The 26,493-nt window shown below is 45.9% G+C and overlaps 1 protein-coding gene across 1 annotated transcript in view; it reads right to left on the reverse strand.

The window, feature by feature from the left end:
* Window positions 1-5,620: 5,620 nt before the first annotated feature.
* The window catches only part of SH3TC1 (SH3 domain and tetratricopeptide repeats 1), a 51,488-nt gene continuing 30,615 nt past the window's right edge, over window positions 5,621-26,493 (reverse strand). Inside the window, exons 14-18 of the mRNA XM_056855130.1 lie at window positions 25,860-26,010; window positions 19,453-19,575; window positions 19,041-19,191; window positions 7,787-7,983; window positions 5,621-5,893 (exon numbers count right to left, since the gene is read on the reverse strand). Of these exons, the coding sequence (XP_056711108.1) occupies window positions 5,636-5,893; window positions 7,787-7,983; window positions 19,041-19,191; window positions 19,453-19,575; window positions 25,860-26,010 (880 nt within the window). The 3' untranslated portion in view covers window positions 5,621-5,635. The remainder of the gene's footprint in view (window positions 5,894-7,786; window positions 7,984-19,040; window positions 19,192-19,452; window positions 19,576-25,859; window positions 26,011-26,493) is intronic.

Consider the following 26,493-nt stretch of genomic DNA (forward strand, 5'->3'; position numbering starts at 1 on the left):
CAAAGGCCCTGCCCCAAATTCTAATACATCTAATCTCTTGATTGGAAGGGAATTGGGCTGGATTGCACTCATGACAGCAAGAAGCCGGCTGAATAGTAAAGTAACCTGGGAACCTTCGAAGAAAGATCTAAACCTCAAATTCAAAGAAAGCCTACGCTTCTATCAACTTATTCAAAGCTGCCAATGACTTGTATTGCATGTGGCATGGCCTGGGATGCCTGTATCTCTGTGGTGAAATCATTTGCACTGGGGATAGAGTAGAAACAAGTTCAGTTTTAAGCCTGGTGACTCTATGAGGAACACACCTCCTCCGTGGTGCCGCTCCCTCAGCCAACACTGAGTTCCTGGCTCAGAGCAGCTGGCTCCCAATCGTTCCCTTTCTGGCTGGAGTTTTCAGGGGCTCTGGAAGCGAGGGGACTGACGATGGGGGCAGCTGTACAAGCTCCTCCCCTTTGGAAGAGGGAGGAGCCAATGCTGTCCTGGAGTAGTCAGTCAATTCAGCTGTTTCTTCTCCAGCAGATACCACCACGGATAACTCATACACAAGCAATGTCAGTGGTGGGTGCCTATTTGCTATTCTTCACCATTCTGTGTGGGAGCCAGATCCATCGGGAGTGGAAGGGGGCACACAAACACCACAAACATCTTCCACATCTGCCTGCTACGGTAATACCTATGCTGGGAGAGTTGGCCCAGAGGTTTGAAGTGGTGTCATCAGGGTGCCGACGGGGCCTCGCCCTCCTCCTTGGAAGCCGAGTCAGCCACAGCTGGAGATTCTTGAGCCAGTGCCTGGAGGCGGTCGGAGGCGGACTGAGGTGCAGCCGATTGAGAATCTGCCCCACAGAGGGTTGAACTTCTCCCAAAGGGCCAGCTGGCAGCTCAGCAGCCCCATCTGGGAGGAACTGCTGACGGATGCCGGCTTCACAAGAACTGCCCAGATTGCCTACACCTTTTGCTTCTGGGCACAATGCAGAGTGTGGGTTCTAACCTTGAACACCCCCACAGTGGTCCGGGACTCAGGTGCTTAAAGGACAGCCGGCTCTTAATAAGAGCCTCTATGTCGCTCAAAGTCTTCCACCAAGGCCTTGCATTTTCAGGGGCAAGTTGGGTAGCGATGAGAAGCAGGGCCTCCTTGGTACTGGCACCTCAGTCATGAAATTATTTCCCCCCAGATATCCTCAATTTGCAGGAAGATTTATTGTAAATTATTTATTTAAAATAACTGATATTTAAACATCAGGTACGAGGTTTTGCAACGATCTGCTTATTGGTTAGACATGGTTTTCTTTCCTCCCACCTCCTTTTCTCACTCTTCTCCTAAATTCATTTTGAGTTCTTACTGAGCTGGGTGATCCCTGCTGCTAACTATAGTGGGCTCTCCAAACACCACATTGATTTTATATTTTAATGACATTTTGCAGTTACCCACCTTGGAGGCAGGATTTAAGAAGTCAAACCAAGCAAGAAATAATTTATGAGAAGCTAATAGGCATGTATTTATTTACATATTTGCACCCCATTTTCCCCAGGGCTCGAGGCTGCTCACAAATTCAATTCAAACACATTGAATTTGCTCACAAATCCAAAGGAGAAGAAGCGCACCCCCTCCTCTGCCCACGTGGATCCACTTCGGTGGGGGGAGGCAGCAGCCCCGCTGCCTGCTAGGGGCCTCTCTGTCCTTTGGACGTGGAACAGGCCCTGTCGAGCTCCTCTCCTGCTCAACTCGGCTTCCCTCCTCTTGGCTCAGAAGCGCAGCATGCTTGAAGCAGTTGCACATTCAGCCGCTGACTTCATTGCAATACCATTTCCTGTAGTATGTTGCTTGTTTGCACTCTGGCTCGTCTGCAGTGCCTGAGGGTGGGATTGTTCTCAGAAGCCTCTCTCTGGCCGAATCTGAAAAAGGCCGTTTCCCATCCACAAACTTTCAGCGCGCCGAAGGTTTGTGATAGTTTTATATTATTGCATAAACACACTTAGCAGAATTTCATATTTATCAGGACTTTACCATATTTCCTAGAACTTCACGGTCATGGATCATTACGGGGTTAAAGTACAAAAAAGAGCATCCGCCAATAAGCAAACTCGCTGTGTTCATAACTCAACCCTTTGGTTCTAGGTGAATGTAACATGCTCCAGCTGGCTTCAGCCTCCGTGAAGGCAGGGGCATCTGCTGAACAACTCTAACAAACTTCCATGGAAAGGTCCTTTCGTTTATTTTAAAAAATTTTGCTTTGAAATGCCGCGTAGTTTGGAAGAGAACGTGCCCAGATTTCTGACAAAGGGGAGTTCCAGTTCTAGCTGGCTCGAGTTCTGCTTGACTCATCTTTTCCTTCTCTCTCCTTGGTTAGACCCAGGCAGGATTTGGGAGGAGGTAGACAGCCCACCACAAAGGAAGGGGCACCAGCAGACCTCACTCCCTCCCTTTCCACATCCCACAAAATCAGGTCTTCAGCTGGTGTTCTTGGGCAACTCCCTTTCCCCTTTGCCTCTACGAAAGAAGCATCCGTGGTGCATCCAGGCCTTGCTGCTCTCCTGGCTTTGGCACTGAAGGGGTCTTAAAAAGTTATAAAAGCAATCTAAAACAAAATGATGGCTTTCCCATTCGTCTTGTGTGTGTGTGTAAAGTGCCGTCAAGTCGCAGCCGACTTATGGCGACCCCTTTTTGGGGTTTTCATGGCAAGAGACTATCAGAGGTGGTTTGCCAGTGCCTTCCTCTGCACAGCAACTCTGGTATTCCTTGGTGGTCTCCCATCCAAATACTAACCACGGCTGACCCTGCTTAGCTTCTGAGATCTGACGAGATCAGGCTAGCCTGGGCCATCCAGGTCAGGGCCCCATTCGTCTTGGAAGGGGTCAAATTCTCTCTTCAATTGGGTCTACCAGGAAACCTGGTGAGATTCAAGGTCCTGTTTCTTTAGCTCAGACATGGAGTCCCTTAGGCTGTGCCCCGGCAGGGCTCCTACCTCCAGCCCTGAGTCTCCGGCTAAGGGGAATTGGGCTTGGACAGTTGGCTTCATTGCCAGAGTTGGTAGGGGGTACAACTCTGGCCTCTCCGTTCAGCCCTGTCTAGACTTGCACCCCAGAATCCAAGCACCCCTGGGTCTGCTTTATACCCAATGGCAGACACTATGCCAGGGCAGCCTGCCTGCCATTCCTGGACTCCAGTTCCAGATCCTTGGAGAGTCAGGAGCTGTAATAGGAAAGCTCAGCAGGAGAGGAGGAGGAGAGAACGGCAGAAAACTGCCCCAAAGGTCTGAAGAGTGCATGGGGAGGGAGTCAGAAGGGGAAGGCAGCCAGGACACTCTCAAATACAGCATGGCAGTGTCCAAATGTCTCCTGGGGGTGAGGGGGACCATTCTGTTTCAGTAGCCATGCATTGGGAAACAATATTTTTCCTTTGGCCCAGCAAGTTCAGCCATATAATTGACACCATCATTGTGAAGATTGGGTGCATCAAAAGGAAGAACCATGTGCACAAGTAGGTGAGTTCACTTCACAGAAACACAGAGCTGGTAGGGACCTCGAGGGTAATCTAGTCCAACTCCCTGCACAATGCATCATCCTCTATATGATAGCCCTTCAGTTACTTCAAGATGGTTATCATATCCCCTCAGTTGTCTCCTCTCCAGGTTAAACATACCCAGTTCCTTCAACCTTTCCTCACAGGACTTGATCTTCAGACCCCTCACCATCTTTGTTGCCTTCCACTGGACATGTTCCAGCTTGTCTACATCCTTCTTAAATTGCAGTGCCCCAACCTGAACACAGTACTCTAGGTAAAGTCTAACCAGAGCAAAGCAATACCATCACTTTGCGTGATCTGGACACTACATTTCTGTTGATAAGGTTGAAAATTGCATTTGCCTTTTTAGCTACCACATCACACAGCTGACTCATGTTCAGTGTATGGCCTACTAAGACCCCTATATCCTTTTCACACACACTACTGCCAAGACAAGTCTCCCCCATCCTATAATTATGCATTTGATTTTTCCTACCCAAATGCAGCTGTTCCTGTTGGCAGCAGAGGATAGGACTCACAATAATGGGTTTAAACTATAGGCAAACAGGTACCAGCTAGATATTAGGGAAAAGTTTTTTACAGTAAAAAGAGTTGTTCGACAGTGTAATTGGCTACCTAGGGAGGTGGTTGAGCTCCCCCTCACCAGCAGTCTTTAAGCAGAGGCTGGACAAGCACTTGTCAAGGGTGCTCTAGGCTGATCCTGCATTGAGCAGGGAGTTGGACTAGATGGCCTGTATGGGCCCTTCCGACTCTAGGATTCCAAGTCTGCAGAAACCTTTGTTGGGGGGGGTGCCCACTATCTGCGGCTTTAAGTATCCGCAGGCAGGGGCACACTTCAAAATTAGATATAAAGACGATGGTTAGGATGACAGAGAAAGGCACTTTGAATTAGACTGGGGCCTTCATCTCAACACCTTCTTTACTGGTGGTCCTGGAATGGGGTTCAAAGGTAGAGGATTCAAGTATCCAGCTAACAGTTCTTGCACGCTGTTTGCCAGGAATCCAGCCATTGCCGAGGGGAGCCCAGAATGAGGTAACCGGCTGCATCTGTCTGGAGGGAAGGGTACAGCTGGACTACTGACCGCTGGGTAACAAACGGCCAGCCACTGTCCTTCTTCCCAAGCCACCAGCATTTCTGCAGAAACTGGGAACAGGTAGAGCCAAGCCCACTGACCCAAAAACGAAGCCAGCTAAAGCCAGGTGGACAGCACAACTGCCCTTGCTTGGTCAGCTTCTGAGCCACTCATCTCCCTAGCCCCCTCCCCACTGCCCCACTGTTCATGAAGGGTGGGTGGATGGGCAAGAGGGGCTCTGACTGAAACAGGTGTGCTGGGGCCACTGCCAGAGGGAAGCCCACGCCAAAGCCTGCCCCCTCTCCCTCCTACTTGCAAGAGATGTTCCAAAAGGGACACCAGGCTCAACAGAATCCAAAAGGCACTGGGAGGCAGAGGAGGATCCCACCGAGCCACATTTCTTCCATCCTCCAGATAACTTAATGGGACTTCAAAGACAATGGGACTTTGACACTTTATTGGCAGTAACCAGCTTTAGGATATGCATTTAAAATTTTAACTTTCGGAACCAGACTAGCCCCATTTCTCATTGTTGAAGCCATTCAAGTCACAAAATCGATAAAAGTGAAGTTAAAGAAAAAGAAGTGCTTAAGACTGTGATACTTAAAAGTGCTATACAGAGACGGTTAACCTATACACCCTTACCTGTGAGTAAGCCCCATTAAGTTCAACAGAACTTCCAAGAAAATGTGTACAGGATTGTGGCTTCTTGATTATAGTCAAAGTTCCTTTGAAAGGATGTAGTACAGCTAACTACACAGCATGTTTATTGCTTCTTAAATCATGCAGGTAATTACATTTCAAGAATCTTCTTATATGAGCACTTAATTCATTCTGGAATCTGCTTGGAAGATGCTGATTGTTTCTTACTACATCGCTCTGTGCACTCATTTTATTAAAGAGCATACGGGTGAACCTTTAGAGACTTTGCAGAATCACATCTTTTCAGTTTAAAATGGAATGATGTTTGTGTAATGCACTTTTAGTACATGCGCCATGCCATATACAATGACCAGGAACTGGGTGTATTGTCAGAATCTCACTTGACATTCTTCACTAGCGCCCATGCGGCTCTCGTATGACATTGATTAGGGGCCAGATTAATTCTGTGAATGTTCAGCTCTGTTGCAAAGGCTCTGGCCTTCTGATAGTAAGAAAGAGAGACCTCTCGGTCCACCAGGAAGTTGTGGTATATTATTGCTAGCCTGGTGTAAATCTTCAGCTGCGCTTTCTTGTTGCCCAGTTCCATGGCTGCTGCAAGAGCCAAGTTGTAGTACCCAGAGGCATCAAAAGGATCCTGAAAGAGCAAAAGAAAGACGTGAACTGCCAGAGCTAGCAGGAGAGGGAAGGAAGACACTGGTAGGCCAGCATGGACTATTACAGGCAGTCACCACAGGGATGGAAAAGGACCTCTTGCTGAGGCCTTCAGGAAACTCTTACTTGCTGGTTCTTCTACTTCCATAAGAACATCAAGCCAAAGGCCCATCAGCTCCAGCATTCTGTTCACAAAGTGGCCAACCAATTGCCTCTAGGAAGCCCACAAGCAGGTATAACTGCAACAGCATCCTCTCATCCATGCTTCCTAGCAATTGATATAAAGAGGCCTACTGCCAGAACTGGAGGGAACAGATATCCATCATGACTAGTAGCCTCGTCCTCCATGAATTTGTCCTTTGTTAACCTTCCAAGTTGGCGACCATTACCACATCCTGTGGCAGGGAGTTCCATTATTTAACTGTGCACCATGTGAAGCAGTACCTCCTTTTGTCTGTCCTGAATCTCCCACCCTTCAGCTTCCATGAGGTTCTAGTATTTTGGGAGAGGGAGAAACACTTCTCCCTGTCTCTCCACACCATGAATCATTTTATAGACCTCTATCATACCTCTCCTTACTCATCTTTTTTCTAAGCTAAACAACCCTACATGGTTTAACCAATCCTCACAGGGTAGTTGCTCTAGCCCCGATCATTTTGGTTGCTCTTTTCTGCACTTTTTCAAGCTCTACAGTATCCTTGTTCAGGTGTGGTGGCCGGAACTGTGCACAGTATTCCAGGTGTGGTTGCCCCAAACGTATAATGGCAGTATGATGGTGGCAGTTTTCTCTTCCACTCCTGTTGTAATTATGGCCAGCATGGAATTTGCTTTTTTCACAGCAGATGCACACTGGGTTAATGTCCATCAAGCTATCCACTACCACCCCAAGATCCCTCTCTTGGTCTTCACTGCCAGCTCAGAACCCATCAGTATATATATGAAGTTGTGATTTATTTGTGATTTGTTGCATCACTTTACACTTGCTCACACTGAATCTCGTTTGCCATTTTAATACCCATTCCCCCACTTTGAAAACATTCTTTTGGAGCTCTTCACAATCGGCTTTGGTCTTAACCACCCTAAATACTTTGGAGTCATCCACAAACTTAGCCACCTCACTGTTCACCCCCAGATCCAGGTCATTTATGAACAAGTTGAAAAGCACCAGTCCCAACATAGATGGAGGGCTGAGCTTGCAGGCAGCATGGATCTAATTCAGGTAAGTAAGAGGAGATGAGGAGAAAAAATGGTAGTGAGGCCAAAGCAGCCCGAATAACGCTGATCTGCTTTTTTGGCTCCCTTTACTGCCAACATTTTTTTTTACCAGTAGCTCCTCCCCCCAAAAAAATTCTGAAAAGGTATTTTTGGGGCGGGGGGGTGGTCAGTTCAGCTTTAGCCGAATACACACCCTTAACAAAAACAAGAAGTTAAAAATAAAATATGACATCCTCCTTGAACTCATCAATGTTGATGTGTTGTTGTTTTTAAAAAGTATGTTACCAATTTGAAGTTGGTAAAGGACATCTCTGGATTGAAAGCCACCATGAGCCCATTTGATCTAAACAACTCTTATAGCTCTCAGTGCACCAAGCCCTTGAAAGGAATGACAGGTACATGGAAAAGAGACTGCGAGTCTGCAGAAAACGGTCCAACCAGTGAACAAAGTGATTGGGTCCATTAATTTTTAAGGAAGCCCTTACACGCCTTTTCCTATGTGCAATACAGCCACCTACTGGTGCAAAACTGCATATTACGATTTAAAAGTGATGAAAAAATATTTTTCATGCTCAAGTATTTATATTACAACAACATTTTATCCCACTTTTCTCCGGAGTAAAAACAGGACCCAAATATCAGTTCCCCTCTAGTGTCTCACCTTCAGTTCATAGAAAATTATGTCTCCTAGAACAAGGTAGACCTGGGCGTAGTACAGCGCTTCCTCATCATATTCCAGAGGGGAAGGGCAGAGAGACAGAGCTTTCAAGTAGAAGTGCTCGGCAAGCTCGCTGTGCCCCAGATGATGATGGACGACAGCCAGGCGGTGATATGCCACTCTTTCATTTAACTGCATCCCTAACGAAGGAAACAAACAAACAAAAAATCAGCATGGAAATCTAAGAGAACAAAATATTTTTGTAAAGTACTAGCCTCCTTCTATCAACTGCAAGCCTTAGGTCTAAACTACGGCTATCATGTAAGGGCCACAGGGGAACTTGCAACAGGATGCCAACTGCGAGTTCTCCAGAGGCACTCGGAGCAGAAAGATTGCAGAGTCTGATTCAGTTCAGGACTCTGGGGCAGGTGGAAGAGAGACTCCCGCCTTCCCTGGCACCATTTTATTTGCCCCATCAGGCAGCTGCGTGTACACTGAATGTTTGGAAAATGTGTGGGAAAGAAGGAAGGAACCCCTCTTCTCTGTCTGTGGTCCTGATCCAAATCGGACCCCCATGGCACTCCTGAATGGAGTTCCTAACTTCCTATGGCGTCTTGCTGCAAGTCCACGTGGCAATCGCATGATAGATGTTATGTGCAGTTTGGCTCTTATTCAGCTTTATTCAAATATGCACATTCACCAACAGACAGCAGCAGTGCCCAAGGATAATTTGCATGTGTGAATGGGCCGCTGAACAGCACTTTCCCCGTTTCCTGAAAAAGCAAGGTTTTCCGAGCAGTTGTGTCCACCCTTTCTTTTCTTTTCTTTCTTTTAAAGATTTTATTCGTTTTTTAAGAGGGGTACAGAAAAAAGAAAATAGGGAAGAGGCAAATGGGGAAGATTTTACAGTTTGTCTTGTATCCGTGCCCGGCACGGTCTGTCTACATAACAATAAAAACCACAGAGAGAAAAAAAACACCCAGTTATCATTGGTCGTTTTGAGATATTGGAGAGTGAAGGGTGAAAGGGAGGGGTAAGGCATGGGGAATAGGGGAGTGGCGTGTGTGTTGTGGTCCCTCAACCCACATCCAGTTTTATGCCTGGCGGTACTTCATGTAAAGCTACACAATTCATTGCTAAATTTTTGTTTTGAAGTGTTGTCTGTCTATAAGTGAACATTTGGTCTGTCTCATAGTGAAAATCGCAAATTCTTCCTGCTGTAGCTTGGGTGGAGCCCCAAATGCGCCGTCCTTGCAGTTTGACGATGGCCTAGACCAGTTCTCATCCGTATTTTTTGTAAAATGGTCACCACTTTTACTGGTGCTCTTCTAGTTGCGTGCCGTGGATTAGGTCAGTCAGTCTTGCCATCGTTGCGTATTCCATCATTTTTGTGATCCATTCAGATATTTTTGGAGTTTCCTTGTTTTTCCAGCATCTTGCATATAGAACTCTCGCTGCAGCCACCACGTATTGGAACACTCCTTTTTGCATGGCCTGTATCTGGGTAGGGACTGTTCCCAAGAGCATGAACTTTGGGTGTAAGTCGAAGTCCACCTGAAGCATTTCCAGGATCTCTGTGTGTGTATTTCGCTTCCAATATTTCTGAGCCTTTTTGCAGGCCCACCATTGGTGGTAAAAGGTTCCTTCTGTTTCCGAGAGCACTTTCAGCAGTTTGCTTGGTTAGATTTGTACATTGTTTGTAAGTCTGAGGGTGCCAGATACCATCGGTTGAACATTTTATACCAGTTTTCTCGGACGTCTTGGGACTTTGAGAATTCGATTTCGGAGTTCCACATCCTCTCCCATTCTTGCATTGGGATCGTTTCTCCAAAGTTCTGCATCCATTTTATCATACACGTTTTGACTTGTTCCTTGGCAGTCTCCATGGCCAGCAGAATCTTGTAGATTTTGGAGAGCAGGTGATCTTGGGATTTGGTTATCAGTTGTTCGAATACTGTGGGTGTCTCGGAGGGGTTATATTCAGTCTTTAGTCCGTGGATTACTTGGTGGTATGCAAACCATGTTATTTTAATGTTTTCTGCCTTTAGCTCCTCAAGAGTTTTGATTTGGCCATCCTCCTTCACAAGCCCTCCATAAGTCAGGGAGTCGTTAATTTTCCTGCTTTCCAGATCCAGATATGCTTCAGTTGGTGACATCAGTTTTGACACATGCGAACTAAGCATCCATCTCAGGGAGTTCCAGGTTTTCAACAGATTGAAGGTAATGGAATCCCGGTGCAGAGACTTGGGCAGGATTTTTGGAGTTTTAGACCATAGCCAGTAATGAAAGCCTTTTCCTAGCGGGGCTTTTTCCAGTCTGATTTTACAATCTTCTGGGTATAGAATCCAATCTGTAATGGCTACCAGCGCTGCCGCCTGGTGGTATAGAAGCAAGTTTAGTAATGACAGTTCTCCCCTCTCCGTGTCATCTTGTAATACCGCAAACCTGACTCTGGGTTTCTTTCCTCTCCAGACGAATTTGTTAATAGCTCTCTGCCATTGATTGATTAGTGTTTTGTTGATGTCTATTGGTAGCATTTGAAACAGAAAGTTTATTCTTGGTAGTACGTTCATCATGATTGTAGAGATCCTGCCAAGCCAAGATATTTGTAGCCTGTTCCATCGGTCTAAGTCCTTCTCTACTTTGGACCATGTCTCTCTGTAGTTCACGTTGAATAGAGTGTCATTTCCGGTTGGGATTTTTATTCCTAGATATTTGACACTCTTCTTTGGAGTTGAGCATTGGATGAGTTCTTAGATCTTCGATTTTTCCTGGTTGGTCAGATTGTAAAAAATCATGTTGGTCTTTTGTGTATTTAACTTATATCCGGAGAAGTTGCTGAAACGGTCAATTTCGTGTTTGATTGTTTCGATAGAAGCCGTTGGATCTTGACAGATCAACACTACATCATCTACGTAGCTTCTAGTCCACCCTTTCTTGCTGCATGAGGCTTGCAGACAGATGCACATCACACGCATTGCTCATGGAAAATGGACTGCATTGTGCACTGTGTGTGAGAGCCAGGCAAGATGTTAAGGCCTCACAGTACATGGATCACACATATAGGATGTCAAGGAGGTAGTCGGGCCAATGGATGGTAAAGAGATTAAGGGTTGCTTAAGAAAAACAGGGAGATGGCAGAGAAACTAAATGAATTCTCCTCGGGAGGTGGTAAGCTCTCCTTCCATAGAGGTTTTTAAGAACAGGTTAGATGGCCATCTGTCAGCAATGCTGATTCTGTGACCTTAGGCAGATGACGAGAGGGAGGGCATCTTGGCCATCTTCTGCTCACTGGGGGTGTGGGGGGGAGGTAGTTGTGAATTTCCTGCATTGTGCAGGAGGTTGGACTTGATGACCTTGGTGGTTCCTTCCAACTCTATAATTCTGATTCTATGAATTATTCGAATCAGTCTGCAGCGTGGAAAATGACAGCGGGAGCTGCTATATTCAGGGAGGATTTCTGCCGAACTACTTTAAACAGACCTGACAATGGATCTCCTTCTTAGGCTGACAAAGTAAAAGCTAACAAGCCACCAGATCCAGATAGCATACAACCAAGGGATTCCTCAAGAACCCAAATGTAAAATTGTTGTTCTTCTAACATTAAGAACAACTTCCTACTAAACCTAGCTCTCTTATCACAGGATTGTGATATCACAACAACACAAAAGGATCCCAGGAACATCTGTGAAATTACAGACCAGTTAGCAGAACATCTGCCCCATGTAAGTTAGTGGAAACTACTGAAGACAGAACACGCCCAACTGCCTTAACCATCTTTCAGAGTTTTTCGAGACTGTTAAAAGTGGGTAAGGGTTAGCCTTGATACATTATATGCCGGGACTTTTCTAGCTCCTTCATGGCTGCCCTTCCCAGTCTCAAATCTCTTCCTGAATTTTTGGTTGCAGTCTCCCTTTTGATTGATGATGGAGCCAAGCAGTAGAAAATCTTGAATAATTTCAATTTCTTCATTATCAGCCTTAAAGCTGTGTAATTCCCCTGTAGTCAATACTTTTGTCTTCTTGATGTTCAGCTGTAATCCTGCTTTGGAACTTTCTGCTTTAACCTTCAGCTGTAATTATTTCAAGTCTTCACTATTTTCTGCCAGTAAAATGGTGCCATTTGCATATTTCAAATTGTTAATGTCCTTCCACTAATTTTCACTCCCATCTTCATCTAAATCTAATCCCGTTTTCCTTATTATATGTTTTGCGTAGAGATTAAAGAGATGGGGAGATATCTTCAAATGTTATATAATCATTGTTTTTCCTCACATAATTATCATAATATGCTCCTATGGGAGACATTAATGGTGATATTAAAGGACTATCTGTTCTTCGAGTAGACTCCCAAATTCTAAACAGACCATCTCTAATTACGTAGCTTCCATTTTGTATTGTATTTTTAACCACATATAATTTTTTAACCATAGATAATTGTGTAAGCCTTCTTCCAAATCTGCTGTTTCTAATTTTACTGCTCTTTGCCCTAGATTTTTAATCCAGTCCACAATCCAAACGAAGCCAGCTGTTTGGAAATAGTCCTCTTCTTTTTTTCTCATTTTGCAAGAGTTTGAATCTGATTCTTGGCTTTTTGCCATTCCATATGAACTTTTTATCTGTTTCTGCCAAACCAGTCCCCCCCTTTATATAGATTGGTAACATCTGGAATAAAAAATTTAGTTTTGGCAATACATTCATTTTTATTGTAGAAATTCTTCCTAAAGTGAAATTTTATGTTTGGACCATCTCGGCAAATCTTTCTCTCACACTGCTTTATGGTTATCATTAAAGAGTGTATCATTTTGTCCAGTCAAGTTTAATCCCAAATCTTTAATTGGATCTGACGTTGCTATACATTTTGTGATATTTCTGATATTTTCTTCTTCTTCCATTAAAATTTTTATAATTATTTTCATCTTTTTCCTGTTGTTTTTATACCCCAAAAAAGATCCAAATTGTTCAGTTTGTTCTATTACATGCTGCATCGACAATTGGGGGTCTAAAATTGTCAGCACCACATCATCAACATAACTTTTCATTTTAAACTCTTCTCCATCCACTTTCAATCCTTTAATTCTAGAATATTGTCTGATTTTAGCAGCCCTAACACTCGTAACACAAGAATAAATAAAAGTGGCAATAATGGGCATCCTTGACGTGTTCCTTTTTCGATTTGAAATCTATCAGTTTGCACTCCATTTACTAGAACTTTTGCACTTTGTTTTGAATAAATGCTCTGTATCCAGTTCATAAATCTTGAACCACATTTTAAATTTTCTAGTGTTTTCAATAAAAATAGCCAAAAAAATTATCAAATGCTTTTTCAGCATCTAAAAATATGAATGCTACTTTTTTCTCCTTTTTCACAAATACTACTACATTCATCACAAATTGTACATTGTTTTTCATAAATCTCTTTGGTACAAAACCAGTCTGATCTATATGAATTAATTTAGCTATACATCTTAATCTCTCTGCCATTATTGAGGTAAAAATTTTGTAATCCACATTCAATAGTGAAATGGATCTATAAGATTGTAGTAATGTTGGATCATTGCCTTCTTTGTGCATCAATGTTATATGTGCTTCTTGCCATGATGCGGGCAAAATTTTATCTTTATATCATTCATAACTTTCTACAAAAGTAGTATTAAATTTTCTTCTAAGCATTTATAATACATTGCTGTTAGTCCTTCTGGGCCTGGCACTGTATTTCCCCCCCCAGTTTCTGTATTGCTTGTGATATTTCTTGAATAGTAATAGTTTGGTTAGATGCAAATGTCTCCATCTGAATTCCTTTTATATATTCTTCTGTTCCTCCTTCAGTTACTGGCTCCTTTTTATATAATTCTGAAAAATAGAGTAAATTGCTCCGGTATCTCTTTTTCTAGATGAGTAATTCGATCACCTTTCTTCATTCCTGTAATCAGACTCTTTCAGTCTCTTTGCTTAAACATTGTTCCAAGTACCTCCCAGGTTTATCTGCATGTTTGAAGTACTTCTGTTTTAAAAATCTTAATTTATTCCATAACTTCAGTTTCAAGCATATCTAGTTGTTTTAAATTTTTTAAAAAATCTTCACTAAAGTTGCTCTATCAAGATGATTTTTATGCTGATCTTCCAATATTCTAATTCTGTCTTCCAGTATCTTAATTCTGTCTACCTGGGACAGTTGTGAGGATCTCCCAGGACCCAAGCAAGCAGGGCTTGTGAGCTGATTCCTTCCACAGCACTTATTATTATAACTAGCTGCCTGCCTGCCTGCCTGGCAGAAGATGAACGCAAGCAGTAGCTCTTGGTTCTCAGGGAATGAATTTGTATCCTTCATGGTAAGTTTGCTGACCTCAGGAAGCTGAGAGCGTTAAAAATGAATGTTGGTGAGAATTTCAGAGACACTACTAGATGCGTCCCCCACTCCCCTGGTGACGGTTCCTCTGCTGTTGGAAAGAATGAGGGTTTCAGGGTAGAAGGGCATCCGGGTACCAAGGGAGGAAATGACCCTTTAAAAGGAACCTGTTGTTCAGATGCTGAATCAATATCCTCTCATGCTGAGGATATCCCTCTGGGGAGGGAGCTCTTAGCATTAGATTAGATTCTTAACAAAGTAGAGGTATGTTTGCATTAATAAATCTGTGCTATTTAATTTGTTCATAAGCAATCAGGAAAGCAATCAGTAAGCAAAGAAGTGGATCAACTTTCAGAGGACACTAAATTATTCCTATTGAAAGCCAAGAGGCACATATGGTTAAGAGATGCTTCCAGGCGAGTGTGGGTGCCAGCATGGCAAAATGAGGTTCCCTGTAAGTCAACGGCAGTGAGGGGGGCTCGATGCCTACTGTTCCCCCAGCAAGACCTTTGTGCGAGCCGCTCCCCACTCAGCAGCTGCCTCCAACATAACCTTCACTTGCTTCTCCAATACTCAAGCCTGATGAGGGAGAGTAAATGGTCAGAGCCATCTGGGGATCACTTATTTAGACTTATCCTTGGCTGGAAGCTGCCCCCCAATGGTGTGTGTGAGGGTGGCTGCTGAGGAGGGGGTCCCATTTCTCTTTTCTGTCTGCTTTCCTGCTCTGATGCAACTAGGCTGAAGATTTGCATCTGATCAGTCATTTCATGCTTGAATTGATGGAGAGTTAGCAGACGTGGAGTAACAACTCTGAAAGGTCTACTGCCCTTGATCTCTTCACTTCTGTCACCCAGAAGGTATATTAGGAATTTAGCTGGTGTGTCCACAGAAGCTGAACTTTATCTTAATCAACTAACTATTGTTTTCAGTTCTTGATTTTACTCAGTGAATCGAATTATCTATGATGTTTAAGTGACCTGACTGATCAGCAATGACTTGTATATGTTTGGCATGAATTAGAGATTCTTTGTTAACTGTGCGTGTTGTGTGTTAAGTGCCGTCAAGTCACTTCCGACTCATGGCGACCCTATGAATCAATGTCCTCCAAAATGTCCTATCTTTGACAGCCTTGCCCAGGTCTTGCAAATTGAGGGCTGTGGCTTCCTTTATAGAGTCAATCCATATCTTGTTGGGTCTTCCTCTTTTCCTGCTGCCTTCAACTTTTCCTAACATGACTGTCTTTTCTAGTGACTCTTGCCTTCTCATAATGTGACCAAAATACGATAGCCTCAGTTTAGCATTTTAGCTTCAGTTCAGGCTTGATTTGATCTATAACCCACTGATTTGTTTTTTTGGCAGTCCATGGTATCCGTAACACTCTCCTCCAACACCACATTTCAAAGGAGTCTACTTTCTTCCTGTCAGCTTTCTTCACTGTCCAGCTTTCACACCCATACATAGTAATAGGAAATACGATGGCATGAATTAACTTAATCTTGGTGGCCAGTGACACATCCTTACACCTCAGAATCTTTTCTAGCTCCTTCATGGCTGCCCTTCCCAGTCTCAGCATCCTTCTGATTTCTTGGCTGCAGTCTCCCTTTTGGTTGATGATGGAACCAAGGAATAGAAACAATTTCAATTTCCTCACTGTCAATCTTAAAGTTGTATAATTCTCCTGTAGTCATTACTTTTGTCTTCTTGATGTTCAGCTGTAGTCCTGCTTTGGCACTTTCTCTTTTAACTTTCAGCAGTAGTCGTTTCAAGTCTTCTCTATTTTCTGCCAGTAATGTAGTATCATCGGCATATCTCAAATTGTTAATGTTCCTCCCTCCAATTTTCACTCCACCTTCATCTAAATCTAATCCAGCTTTCCTAATTATATGTTCTGCATATAGATTGAAGAGATAGGGAGATAAAATACATCTTTGTCTAACACCTTTGCCAATGGGAAACCATTCCGTTTCTCCATATTCTGTTCTAACTGTGGCCTCTTGTCCAGAGTACAGGTTGCGCATCAAAACGATCAGATGTAGTGGAACACCCATTTCCTTTAAAACCAGCCATAGCTTTTCGTGATCCACACAATCAAAAGCTTTGCTGTAATCTATGAAACACAAGCTGATTTTCTTCTGAAATTCTCTCGTATGCTCCAGTAACCAGAGTACCGTATTTTTCGCTCTATAAGACGCACCTGACCATAAGACGCACCTAGTTTTTAAAGGAGGAAAAAGAAGAAAAAAATATATTTTTTAAAGACCCGCTGCGTCTTTAAGAAAATATATTTATCTTCTTTTTCCTCCTTTTTCCTTCTCTTTCCCCACCGCCCCCCTTCCCGGGACTCCCGGGAAGGGGGGCAGTGGTGGTTTAAACTGCTCTGCGTTGCCTGCCCACGCAGCGCAGAGCAGTTTAACGTCTGCACACACACACCCCGCGCTTCCCGACCAACAACTGAGAGGTTATTATGGCCAGGGCTGGGTGGAGGGATTACTGCACTCCACTTCCAGTTTCCTAGTCCTGCTCTGTGGAGCGTGCGCACAGCAGGGCTAGGAGGAAGGCTCCAGCCTCCCTTTCCAGGCTGTAAGCCCGATTGGGACCAGTCAGGCTTGCAGCGTGGAAAGGGAGGCTGAAGCCTTCAAAGCCCCACTGTGTGCACGCGCTGAGAGAGCGGGGCTTGGGGGAAGTCTCCAGTCTCCCTTTCCAGACTGCAAGCCGGATTGGGACCAGTCAGGCTTGCAGCCTGGAAAGGGAGGCTGAAGCCTTGAAAGCCCCACTGTGTGCACGCGCTGAGAGATCAGAGCATGCGCACAGCGGGGCTTGGGGAACTCTCTAGTCTCCCTTTCCAGGCTGCAAGCCGGATTGGGACCAGTCCGGCTTGCAGCCTGGAAAGGGAGGCTGAAGCCTTCAAAGTCCCACTGTGTTCACGCGCTGAGAGATCAGAGCGTGTGCACAGCGGGGCTTGGGGGTAGTCTCCAGTCTCCCTTTCCAGACTGCAAGCCGGATTGGGACCAGTCAGGCTTGCAGCCTGGAAAGGGAGGCTGAAGCCTTCAAAGCCCCACTGTGTGCACGCGCTGAGAGATCAGAGCGTGCGCACAGTGGGGCTTGGGGAACTCTCCAGTCTCCCTTTTCAGACTGCAAGCCGGATTGGGACCAGTCCGGCTTGCAGCCTGGAAAGGGAGGCTGAAGCCTTGAAAGCCCCACTGTGTGCACGCGCTGAGAGATCAGAGCGTGCGCACAGCGGGGCTTGGGGAACTCTCCAGTCTCCCTTTCCAGACTGCAAGCCGGATTGGGACCAGTCAGGCTTGCAGCCTGGAAAGGGAGGCTGAAGCCTTCAAAGCCCCACTGTGTGCACGCGCTGAGAGATCAGAGCGTGTGCACAGCGGGGCTTGGGGGAACTCTCCAGTTTCCCTTTCCAGACTGCAAGCCGGATTGGGACCAGTCAGGCTTGCAGCCTGGAAAGGGAGGCTGAAGCCTTCAAAGCCCCACTGTGTGCACGCGCTGAGAGATCAGAGCGTGTGCACAGCGGGGCTTGGGGGAAGTCTCCAGTCTCCCTTTCCAGACTGCAAGCCGGATTGGGACCAGTCAGGCTTGCAGCCTGGAAAGGGAGGCTGAAGCCTTGAAAGCCCCACTGTGTGCACGCGCTGAGAGATCAGAGCGTGTGCACAGCGGGGCTTGGGGGAACTCTCCAGTTTCCCTTTCCAGACTGCAAGCCGGATTGGGACCAGTCAGGCTTGCAGCCTGGAAAGGGAGGCTGAAGCCTTCAAAGCCCCACTGTGTGCACGCGCTGAGAGATCAGAGCGTGCGCACAGCGGGGCTTGAGGGAAGGCTCCAGTCTCCCTTTCCAGACTGCAAGCCCGATCGGGATTAGTCAGGCAAGCCTGATCAGGAGGGGCGGTGGGTCTTTAAACTGCTCCTCCGCACACACACCCCCGCTTCCCGGTCCCGAGGCTCAGCTGAGCCTCGGACCAGGAAGCAGGGGAGGTTAAACTGCTCTGCGCTGCTTGGGCAGGCAGCACAGAGCAGTTTAAAGACCCCCCCCCCCCCGCGCGCTTCCCGTTCGGAGGATCCGCCCAGCAGCTGAGCCTCGGGACCGGGAAGCGGGGGGGTGGGGGGAGGTTAAAACTTCTCTGCCCTGTGCTGGGTGGCTGGGAGGGGCCTTCCAGCTGCAGCTGGCGTCGTCCCAGCCGGCTCCCGGGGCGGGCGGCGCTGCATTCGCACCATAAGACGCACTGACATTTCCCCTCACTTTTGAGGAGGAAAAAAGTGCGTCCTATAGTGCGAAAAATACGGTATATTTGCAATATTTGTTAACTAATCTACTCCTAATAAATTGGTTCTTTCTGGTTAAAAAAAATTAACCCAAAGATCTGATATCCCCTCAGACATTTACGTCACACTCTGGTTAGACTAATCCTCAATACCTGGACTATCTTCAAAACCTCCCGTTAGATCTCATCTTTCCCCAGTGCAGCTCCCATTGGCTGGCTCAGAGCACTGCTTTGATTGGCTGGTGTGGAGTCCACTTCTGAACTCCACCTGCCTCACCCTCCCAACTATTAGCCCGGGGCCCCCACGATCCCAGGGAAGATTCACAGCCATTAGCACCGTCCCCTGGATCCAGCCCAAAATATTTAAAAGCTGTTATCAGGAGCATGAATGAATCAGAGTGAACTATGAAGTTAAGACTTCAGGAATAATTAGGGAAGCACCAAAATTTAGAATTTAAAAAATATATAACTACTCAGATGGGGGGGGGAGGAATCAAGAGAGAGGAGAGCCTCAGTAACTTTCAAGTATTATTCACGCATTTGATTGTAAATTATCCCATTTTAAGTATGGATATACATGTCTGGTAAGGTCCAAAGAGACACAGAAGACTTCCAGACAGGTTCTCATACACGCCCTTTACCTAAATCAACACTGAGCGTTAGCGATGCTTGTGCGTATCCCAAACATTCCTCGTATGCCTTTAACGTTAACAGCAACCCCACCAGTTTGTTGCAAAGGCGGAGCTCAGCATTTCTGTTTCGGGTCTTAATAGCAAGTGGTAGAGCCTTGTCCTAAAATAAGTGTAAGTAGAAAACCGTTATTTTGACAGGTTCTGAAAGCATATCTCTGTATCCCACGTACATCCCTCTTTACCTGAGCCTTCGGTCGCTCAGTGTGCATTTGCTGTTTTAAGCCACCAATACAAATCAGCAGCATATTCAGTTCTGTGAATAAATCAGTACTAGAGGGGCTGGGTTTTATTGCATGCAGTCTCGTCAAAATCCATCCAACTAGATGGTGAAGATTTAAAAAAAATAACGAACAACACCAACCTTGTAGAAGGATAATGCTTTTCCCTTATCCCAGTCTCCATTAAAAAATATGTCTCCAGAAGCTTCAAATAAATCCATTTCTAAGTTAGGATCCTGAGTGCAGACTGCAGCATTTTGGGCAACCTAGTGAGATACATTGCAATTAAAACGAAGAAGTTATCAACTCAAACAGAAGCATGATATCATTCAGTGACTGTTTTAATTCGTTTTCCCCTTGTTCCATAGTGTAATCAGGTCATATAGAGTTTGAAGAGTTGCTAGTAACTGCATCCTTTCTCACCCCGTCACACATTTGAATTATACAGGAACATTACTGTTCCCTGTTCCTTGTTATAACAGCAACCCCTCCATTGGATCTTTCATCATTCAACAGCACTGTCTTCCTTGAGGAATTAATAGTTCGCTCAGCTGCCACTCTTGTGTGGGTCTAATTCAGGCAATGCATTACTCTCTACTTGGCAACTAAGCCTTCTGAATTCATTGTCAATTGGAGCTCTTCACAGCAGGTAAGTAATTTGATAAATTTGCCATTTATCTGCACATTTTCATCTCCCTTCATAAAGATCTCATGTATGCTAAACACAGCATCCATCGGATTGCATCAGGAAGCTATGGCAAAATTCCCCAGTCTGTGTGAAGAAAGACAGAAAGGTATGACGTTACACAAATCTTTTAATTTGGTGCATGGATTTTCCATTCTTTTCCTATTTGGCACTCTTCCAGAAAAACGTAGTCTCAGAGAAATTCTTATACACAGTTAACTTTCTAAGATGGTAAACAAGCGTATTAATAAAGATATTTAGTTGAGATTTTATATTTGGCCTCAGAAACAAAGCAGGCATCATTATTTAAGAAGCGGGCAAAGGAGGAGCCGACTGTCACCATGGACAACTCAAACTACACTCAGGAAGCTGAAAGACACATTCGTAACACTCCTTTAGACAAACAACTATCCTTAGACCCCATTCAGGAATACCAAAAAGAACTAAACAGGATTATAAAGGAATTACCCACACACATACGTGAACAGATCTATACGGACACACCACAAAAACCTTGACCGGGCATTTTTTAATCTCCTGCCCAAAATGCACAAGCCCAGCAACTCAGAACGCCTTATTGTCTCAGGCATAGGCACCGTCACTGTAGGGGTACCTGGATACATGGATGCTATGCTCAGGCCCTGTGCCCTCATAGCCTCAAGTCATGTACCACAGACTCCCTGAGAAAAATACAATCTGTTAACAATCTTCCAGGAAATACTATTTTGGCCACCACGGATGCTGAGTCTCTATACACCAAAGTCCCCCACAAAGATGGATTGCAAGCTATTAGGAACACCATCTCTGACAACACCATGGCCCACCTCGCTACCAAGCTCTGCTGGTTAGTCCTCACCTGCAACTACTTCAGACTTGGGGAAGATTTATTCCTTCAGATCAATGGCACAGCCATGGGCACCCAAACGGCACCACAATATGCCAACATTTTCAAGGCTAACCTGGAGCAGTGCTTCCTAAGAGCCCAACCGTTAACACCTCTCTAGTACCTGAGATCGTTGTGAATTTCCTGCATTGTGCAGGGGGTTGGACTTCTAGTGGTCCCTTCCAACTCTATGATTCTATTAATGACATTTTAGCATTTGGACACATGGGAAAGACGCACTAGAGAAATTTCACCAGGCCTTTAGCAACTTCCACCCCAACATCAACCTGTCCATGCAAGAAATACACTTTCTAGACACCACTATTGAACACACACGAACACACGAAACTGCCTTATACTGAATCAGACCCTGGGTCCATCAAAGTCAGTATTGTCTACTCACACTGGCAGGGGCTCTCCAGGATCTCAGGCAGAGGTCTTTCACCTCACCTACTTGCCTAGTCCCTTTAACTGGAGATGCTCGGGATTGAACCTGGGACCTTCTGCATGCGAAGCAGATGCTCTACCACTTACCCATGGCCCCTCCCCAAACACTATACCACATAATGGAAGTATAAAATCCACCCTTATACCAGAAACCTACTATTCGCCAAACATATCTACATGCCTCCAGTCGCCATCCTAAACACACCAAACAATCCATCGTCTACAGCCAAGCTCTACACTACAGCCACATGTGTTTCGATCCCCCAGACAGAGATTCTCACCAGCAGGATCTAGAACAGACATTCTTGGAATTACAATACCCACCTGATGTAGTAAGGAAACAGATCAACAAAGCCAGAGTTATACCAAGGGATAACTTGTACAAGACAGGCCCAAACGAAACAACAAAAGAACACACCACTGGTGGTCACATAGAGCTCTCAGCTCAAACGGGTTCAGTGTATCATTAATGACCTACAGCCTATGTCGGACAATGATACTCCTCTCTCACAGGCCTTGGCTAAAGACAGCCTCCTAACCTTAAACAACCCAGATGCCAGCTCTGTCCCCACCTCCATTCTGACAACACAATAACTGGACCCACCTAACAACACCACTCATACCATCTCAGGTTCATTCTCTTGCTTATCTTCCAGTGTTATTTATGCCATCTAATGTCAACAATGCCCTTCCGCTTTCTACGCTGGACATGCGGAAAAAAATAACGGACATAAATCCAATACTAAAAACTCAAGTGAATTCACAAGTTCAGAACAGCAGAACCCCCTGCCTTCACTGTTGAAGATACAGGGCACATTCCTTCTCCTGAACAGAGATTTTGGAGAGGGGAAAATGAGGAACTGAGGCAAATAGTGGTAACAAGGCAGGAAGTCCTAGAACTTCTAGACAAACTGCAAACTAACAAGTCACAGGGACCAGACGGTATTCATCCTAGAGTTCTTCAAGAACTCAAATGGGAAATTGCTGAACTTCTAACAAAGATATGTAATATGTCCCTTCGATCAGCCACTGTACCAGAGGACTGGAGAATGGCCAATGTAACACCCATTTATAAAAAAGGTTCCAGGGGGGACCCAGGAAGTTACAGGCCAGTTAGCTTAACGTCTGTTCCGGGTAAATTGGTGGAAAGCATTATTGAAGATAGAATTGTCAAGCATATAGAAGGGCAAGGTCTGCTGGGCAAAACCCAACATGGCTTCTGTAAGGGTAGGTCCTGTCTCACTAACCTATTAGAGTTTTTTGAAAGCGTCAATAAGCATGTGGATAGGAATGAGCCTGTGGATATTGTGTATTTGGATTTCCAAAAAGCTTTTGACGAAGTCCCCCACCAAAGACTGCTAAGCAAACTTCATAGTCACCGGATAAGAGGACAAGTCCTCTTATGGATTGAGAGCTGGCTGAAAAATAGGAAGCAGAGAGTAGGAATCAATGGTCAGTTCTCACAATGGCGGGATGTGAGCAGTGGGGTGCCTCAGGGATCTGTGTTGGGACCGGTGCTCTTCAACCTGTTCATCAATGACCTGGAGTTGGGGTTAAACAGTGAAGTAGCCAAGTTTGCAGATGACACCAAATTATTTAGGGTGGTTAAAACAAAATCGGAATGTGAAGAGCTCCAGAAGGATCTCTGCATACTGGAAGAATGGGCATTAAAATGGCAAATGAGATTCAATGTGAGTAAGTGTAAAGTGATGCATATTGGGACAAAAAATCCCAACTTCCCATATACACTGATGGGATCTGTGCTGGCAGCGACAGGCCAAGAAAGGGATCTTGGGGTGGTAGTGGATAGCTCAATGAAGATGTCAACCCAGTGTGCGGCTGCTGTAAAAAAGGCAAATTCCATGCTGGCTATAATTAGACGAGGAACAGAGAATAAAACTGCTGATATCATACTGCCCTTGTACAAATCTATGGTGAGACCACACTTGGAATACTGTGTACAGTTCTGGTCACCACACCTAAAAAAGGATATTACAGAGCTTGAGGAGGTGCAGAAAAGAGCAACCAAAATGATTAGGGGACTAAAGCAACTGTCCTATGGGGAGCGGTTAAGACGCTTAGGGCTGTTTAGCTTGGAAAGAAGGCGGCTGAGGGGAGACATGATAGAGGTCTATAAAATTATGCATGGTTTGGAGAGAGTGGACAGGGAGAAGTGTATCTCCCTCTCCCATAATACTAGAACACGGGGTCATCTGCTAAAGCTAGAGGGTGAGAGATTCAAAACAGATAAAAGGAAGTATTTTTTCACACAACGCATAGTTAAATTGTGCCCCAGGATGTGGTGATGGCTGCCAGCTTGGAGGGCTTTAAGAGGGGAGTGGACATATTCATGGAGGAAAGGGGTATTCATGGCTGTTAGTTAGAATGGATACTAGTCATGCTGCATACCTATTCTCTCTAGTATCAGAGGAGCATGCCTATTATTTTGGGTGCGGTGGAACACAGGCAGGATGGTGCTGCTGCAGTCGTCTTGTTTGTGGCTTCCTAGAGGCACCTGGTTGGCCACTGTGTGAACAGACTGCTGGACTTGATGGGCCTTGGTCTGATCCAGCAGGGCCTTTCTTATGTTCTTTTGTTCTTAATAGGGACACAGGCTTTTTATCTCACTACAGATGCTAATTTTCTGCCCCCAAGCATTTCCCCTCTGCTCTTATCTTTGCTTACAATATGCATGGTACCTTTGCATCCTTTACAACATCCCTCAGACCTTCTGACTGGGGTAAAAAGACTCAGATCTCCATTCCTGCTGTTGTCTGTCAAAGGGAGCTTTGAATCTCGAAAGCTGGTGCCCTGAAACGTCTGCTGGCCTCAGAGATCCTACTGGACTTAAACCTTAGAACAGTGATGGCGAACCTTTTAGAGACCGAGTGCCCAAACTGCAACCAAAACCCCACTTATTTATCGCCGAGTGCCAATGCGGCAATGTACCCTGAATACCACCCCCAGAGGGGGCCCAGAGGGAGAGGATAGGGTTGCCAAGTTCCTCTTCGCCATGAGTGGGAGGTTTTTGGGGTGGCGCCTGAGCAGGGCGGGGTTTGGGGAAGGACTTCAGTGCCATAGAGTCCAATTGCCAAAGTGGCAATTTTTTCCAGGGGAACTGATCTCTATTGGTTGGAGATCACCTGTAATAGCAGATCTCCAGCTAGTACCTGGAGATTGGCAACTAGTTCGTTAGTGTTTTCTCTCTACATATCTAGACAAATGGAAAGGTGTTTGGAGGATAGCTTGTGGGCACTTCAAAGGTGGAATAGGACTGCACGCCCCTCCGCCCGCACAGACCCAGAGGGTGCCGGAGAAGCCGCTGGAGGGAAAGAAGGAAGGAAGGAAGGAAGGAAAGAAGGGAAGGGAGGGGGAAAGGGAAGGAAGGGAGGGAGAGAAAGAAAGAAAAAGAGAGAGAAAGGGAGAAAGAAATGGAGCAAGGGAGAGAAAGAAAAGGACAGAGGGAGACAGAAAAAGAAAGAGGCCATTTATACATGGGAGGTTTTGCCTTGGATTTGCCACTCGGTGGGGCGCGGCGGCAGGCTTGTGAGAGGCGAGCAGGGTGGGGCAGAGGGCGCCTCCTTCACACCCACCGACCAGCCATGCCCCTCCGCCCGCACAGGCCCAGAGGGCGCCGGAGAAGCCGCCGGCCATGCCGAGTGTGAGCGCTCAGCTTCTGTTCCCCGCTCTCCCACCCGCCTGGCTGGCCGCGCACGCTCCAGCGGCGGCAATGGCGGCAGCTTCTGTGGGAGAGTCCGGGGGCCACTGCCAATGATGTCGGAGGTTCCCCACCCCTGGGCTACAGCCTCCTCCATCCGGGGTGGGGCAGAGCCAGAAAGGCCAGCGGCTTGGAGGAACCGTGCGTGCCGGCAGAAAGGGCTACGCGTGCCGGAAGTGGCACCCGTGCCATAGGTTCGCCAACACGGCCTTAGAATACCCTGAATGACAACAGTCATGGTATTTCTTTGAAATCTGAATCAGCTGCTCTCCGTTAAAAGTGCTCAGGCAGTTCACAGCGCTGCAGACGTCTGCCAGGGATTACTAAATGGGCCAAGGCCCCCATCTGCAAACGAGCTCCCCAGCAAAGCCTCCTCCCCCACCCCCAGATTCTCTTCCAAAAAAACTCTAGTTCTGTTCATGCGCAGCGCTCAGGCCTTCCTGGCTCTCATGGCCAACCACTTCAGAAGAGATCTCCCATAGTATGACTTTTCCATCCGGCCATCCAAATGCTGAACTTCCAGCCACCTCTTTGCATGGCCCCGGACCACCCTCCTGGCCTGCCATCACTCTAGGCATTTTTCAGGCTGTTAAGATGCCGGCATGCCTTTCCTTTCACAGTTGCACTGAGCCCGTATATTCAAGATTCTTAGTATAACTGGTTTCCCCCCCTTTCCTTTAACCAGAGCAATAGGTGAAATCACTGAGCCACACAATATATATTACAGCTCTGTGACCCTCAGTTAATCCAGTTATTTCCAATACTTCACAGTATCCACATGATCACAATTTAACTCCAAAGACGTAATTTTTCTTACCTGAATATAAAGATCTACTAGCTCATTCTGCCGCAACATGTAATATATTTTCCCCGCCTGAAGCCAGGCGCGTGCTTCCTTGGCTTTGGCCTGGAGGTCAATGAACAGTCCGAGGCTTCGTTTGGTGTACTCCAGGGCGGATCTGTAGGCCCTGAAGAAAATCAGTCCAGGTCAGTGTCGTCCCAGGCTCTCCCATGAAGAGATGGGGGGCCCCTACTGCCCCCGCCTCCCTGGAGGAGCCCAGTTGGCTACTGCTGGCCCGATACACACACACACACACACACACACTGAGTAGCTGCCCCCACTTGTCACTTTGACGCAACTAGATGTTATGGCATCCATGGGTCTCATCCTGCAGTGGACTCAGCACTTGAAAAGGCATGGGGGCGGGCACCTGTTTAACAGCCCAAGCTTAGCAGCTGAGAAATGCCAGTGGCACAAGGCCTATTTGTGCCCCGAGACAGAGTCAGACAGGCCCTCTTCTGCCTCTCTCTGTCACACACTCACACATACCCCTCATTCAGTGATGTTGGGTCGGCACAAGGTCTCGTAACACAATACGTTCTAACTTTACAGAGTAAGACAGGAAGGTGAATGCAGTTACTTACAGGGGTGGAATAAAGGAAACAGGGAA

The sequence above is a fragment of the Euleptes europaea genome, chromosome 9 (assembly GCF_029931775.1).
Source record: "Euleptes europaea isolate rEulEur1 chromosome 9, rEulEur1.hap1, whole genome shotgun sequence".
Lineage (NCBI taxonomy): Eukaryota > Metazoa > Chordata > Lepidosauria > Squamata > Sphaerodactylidae > Euleptes > Euleptes europaea.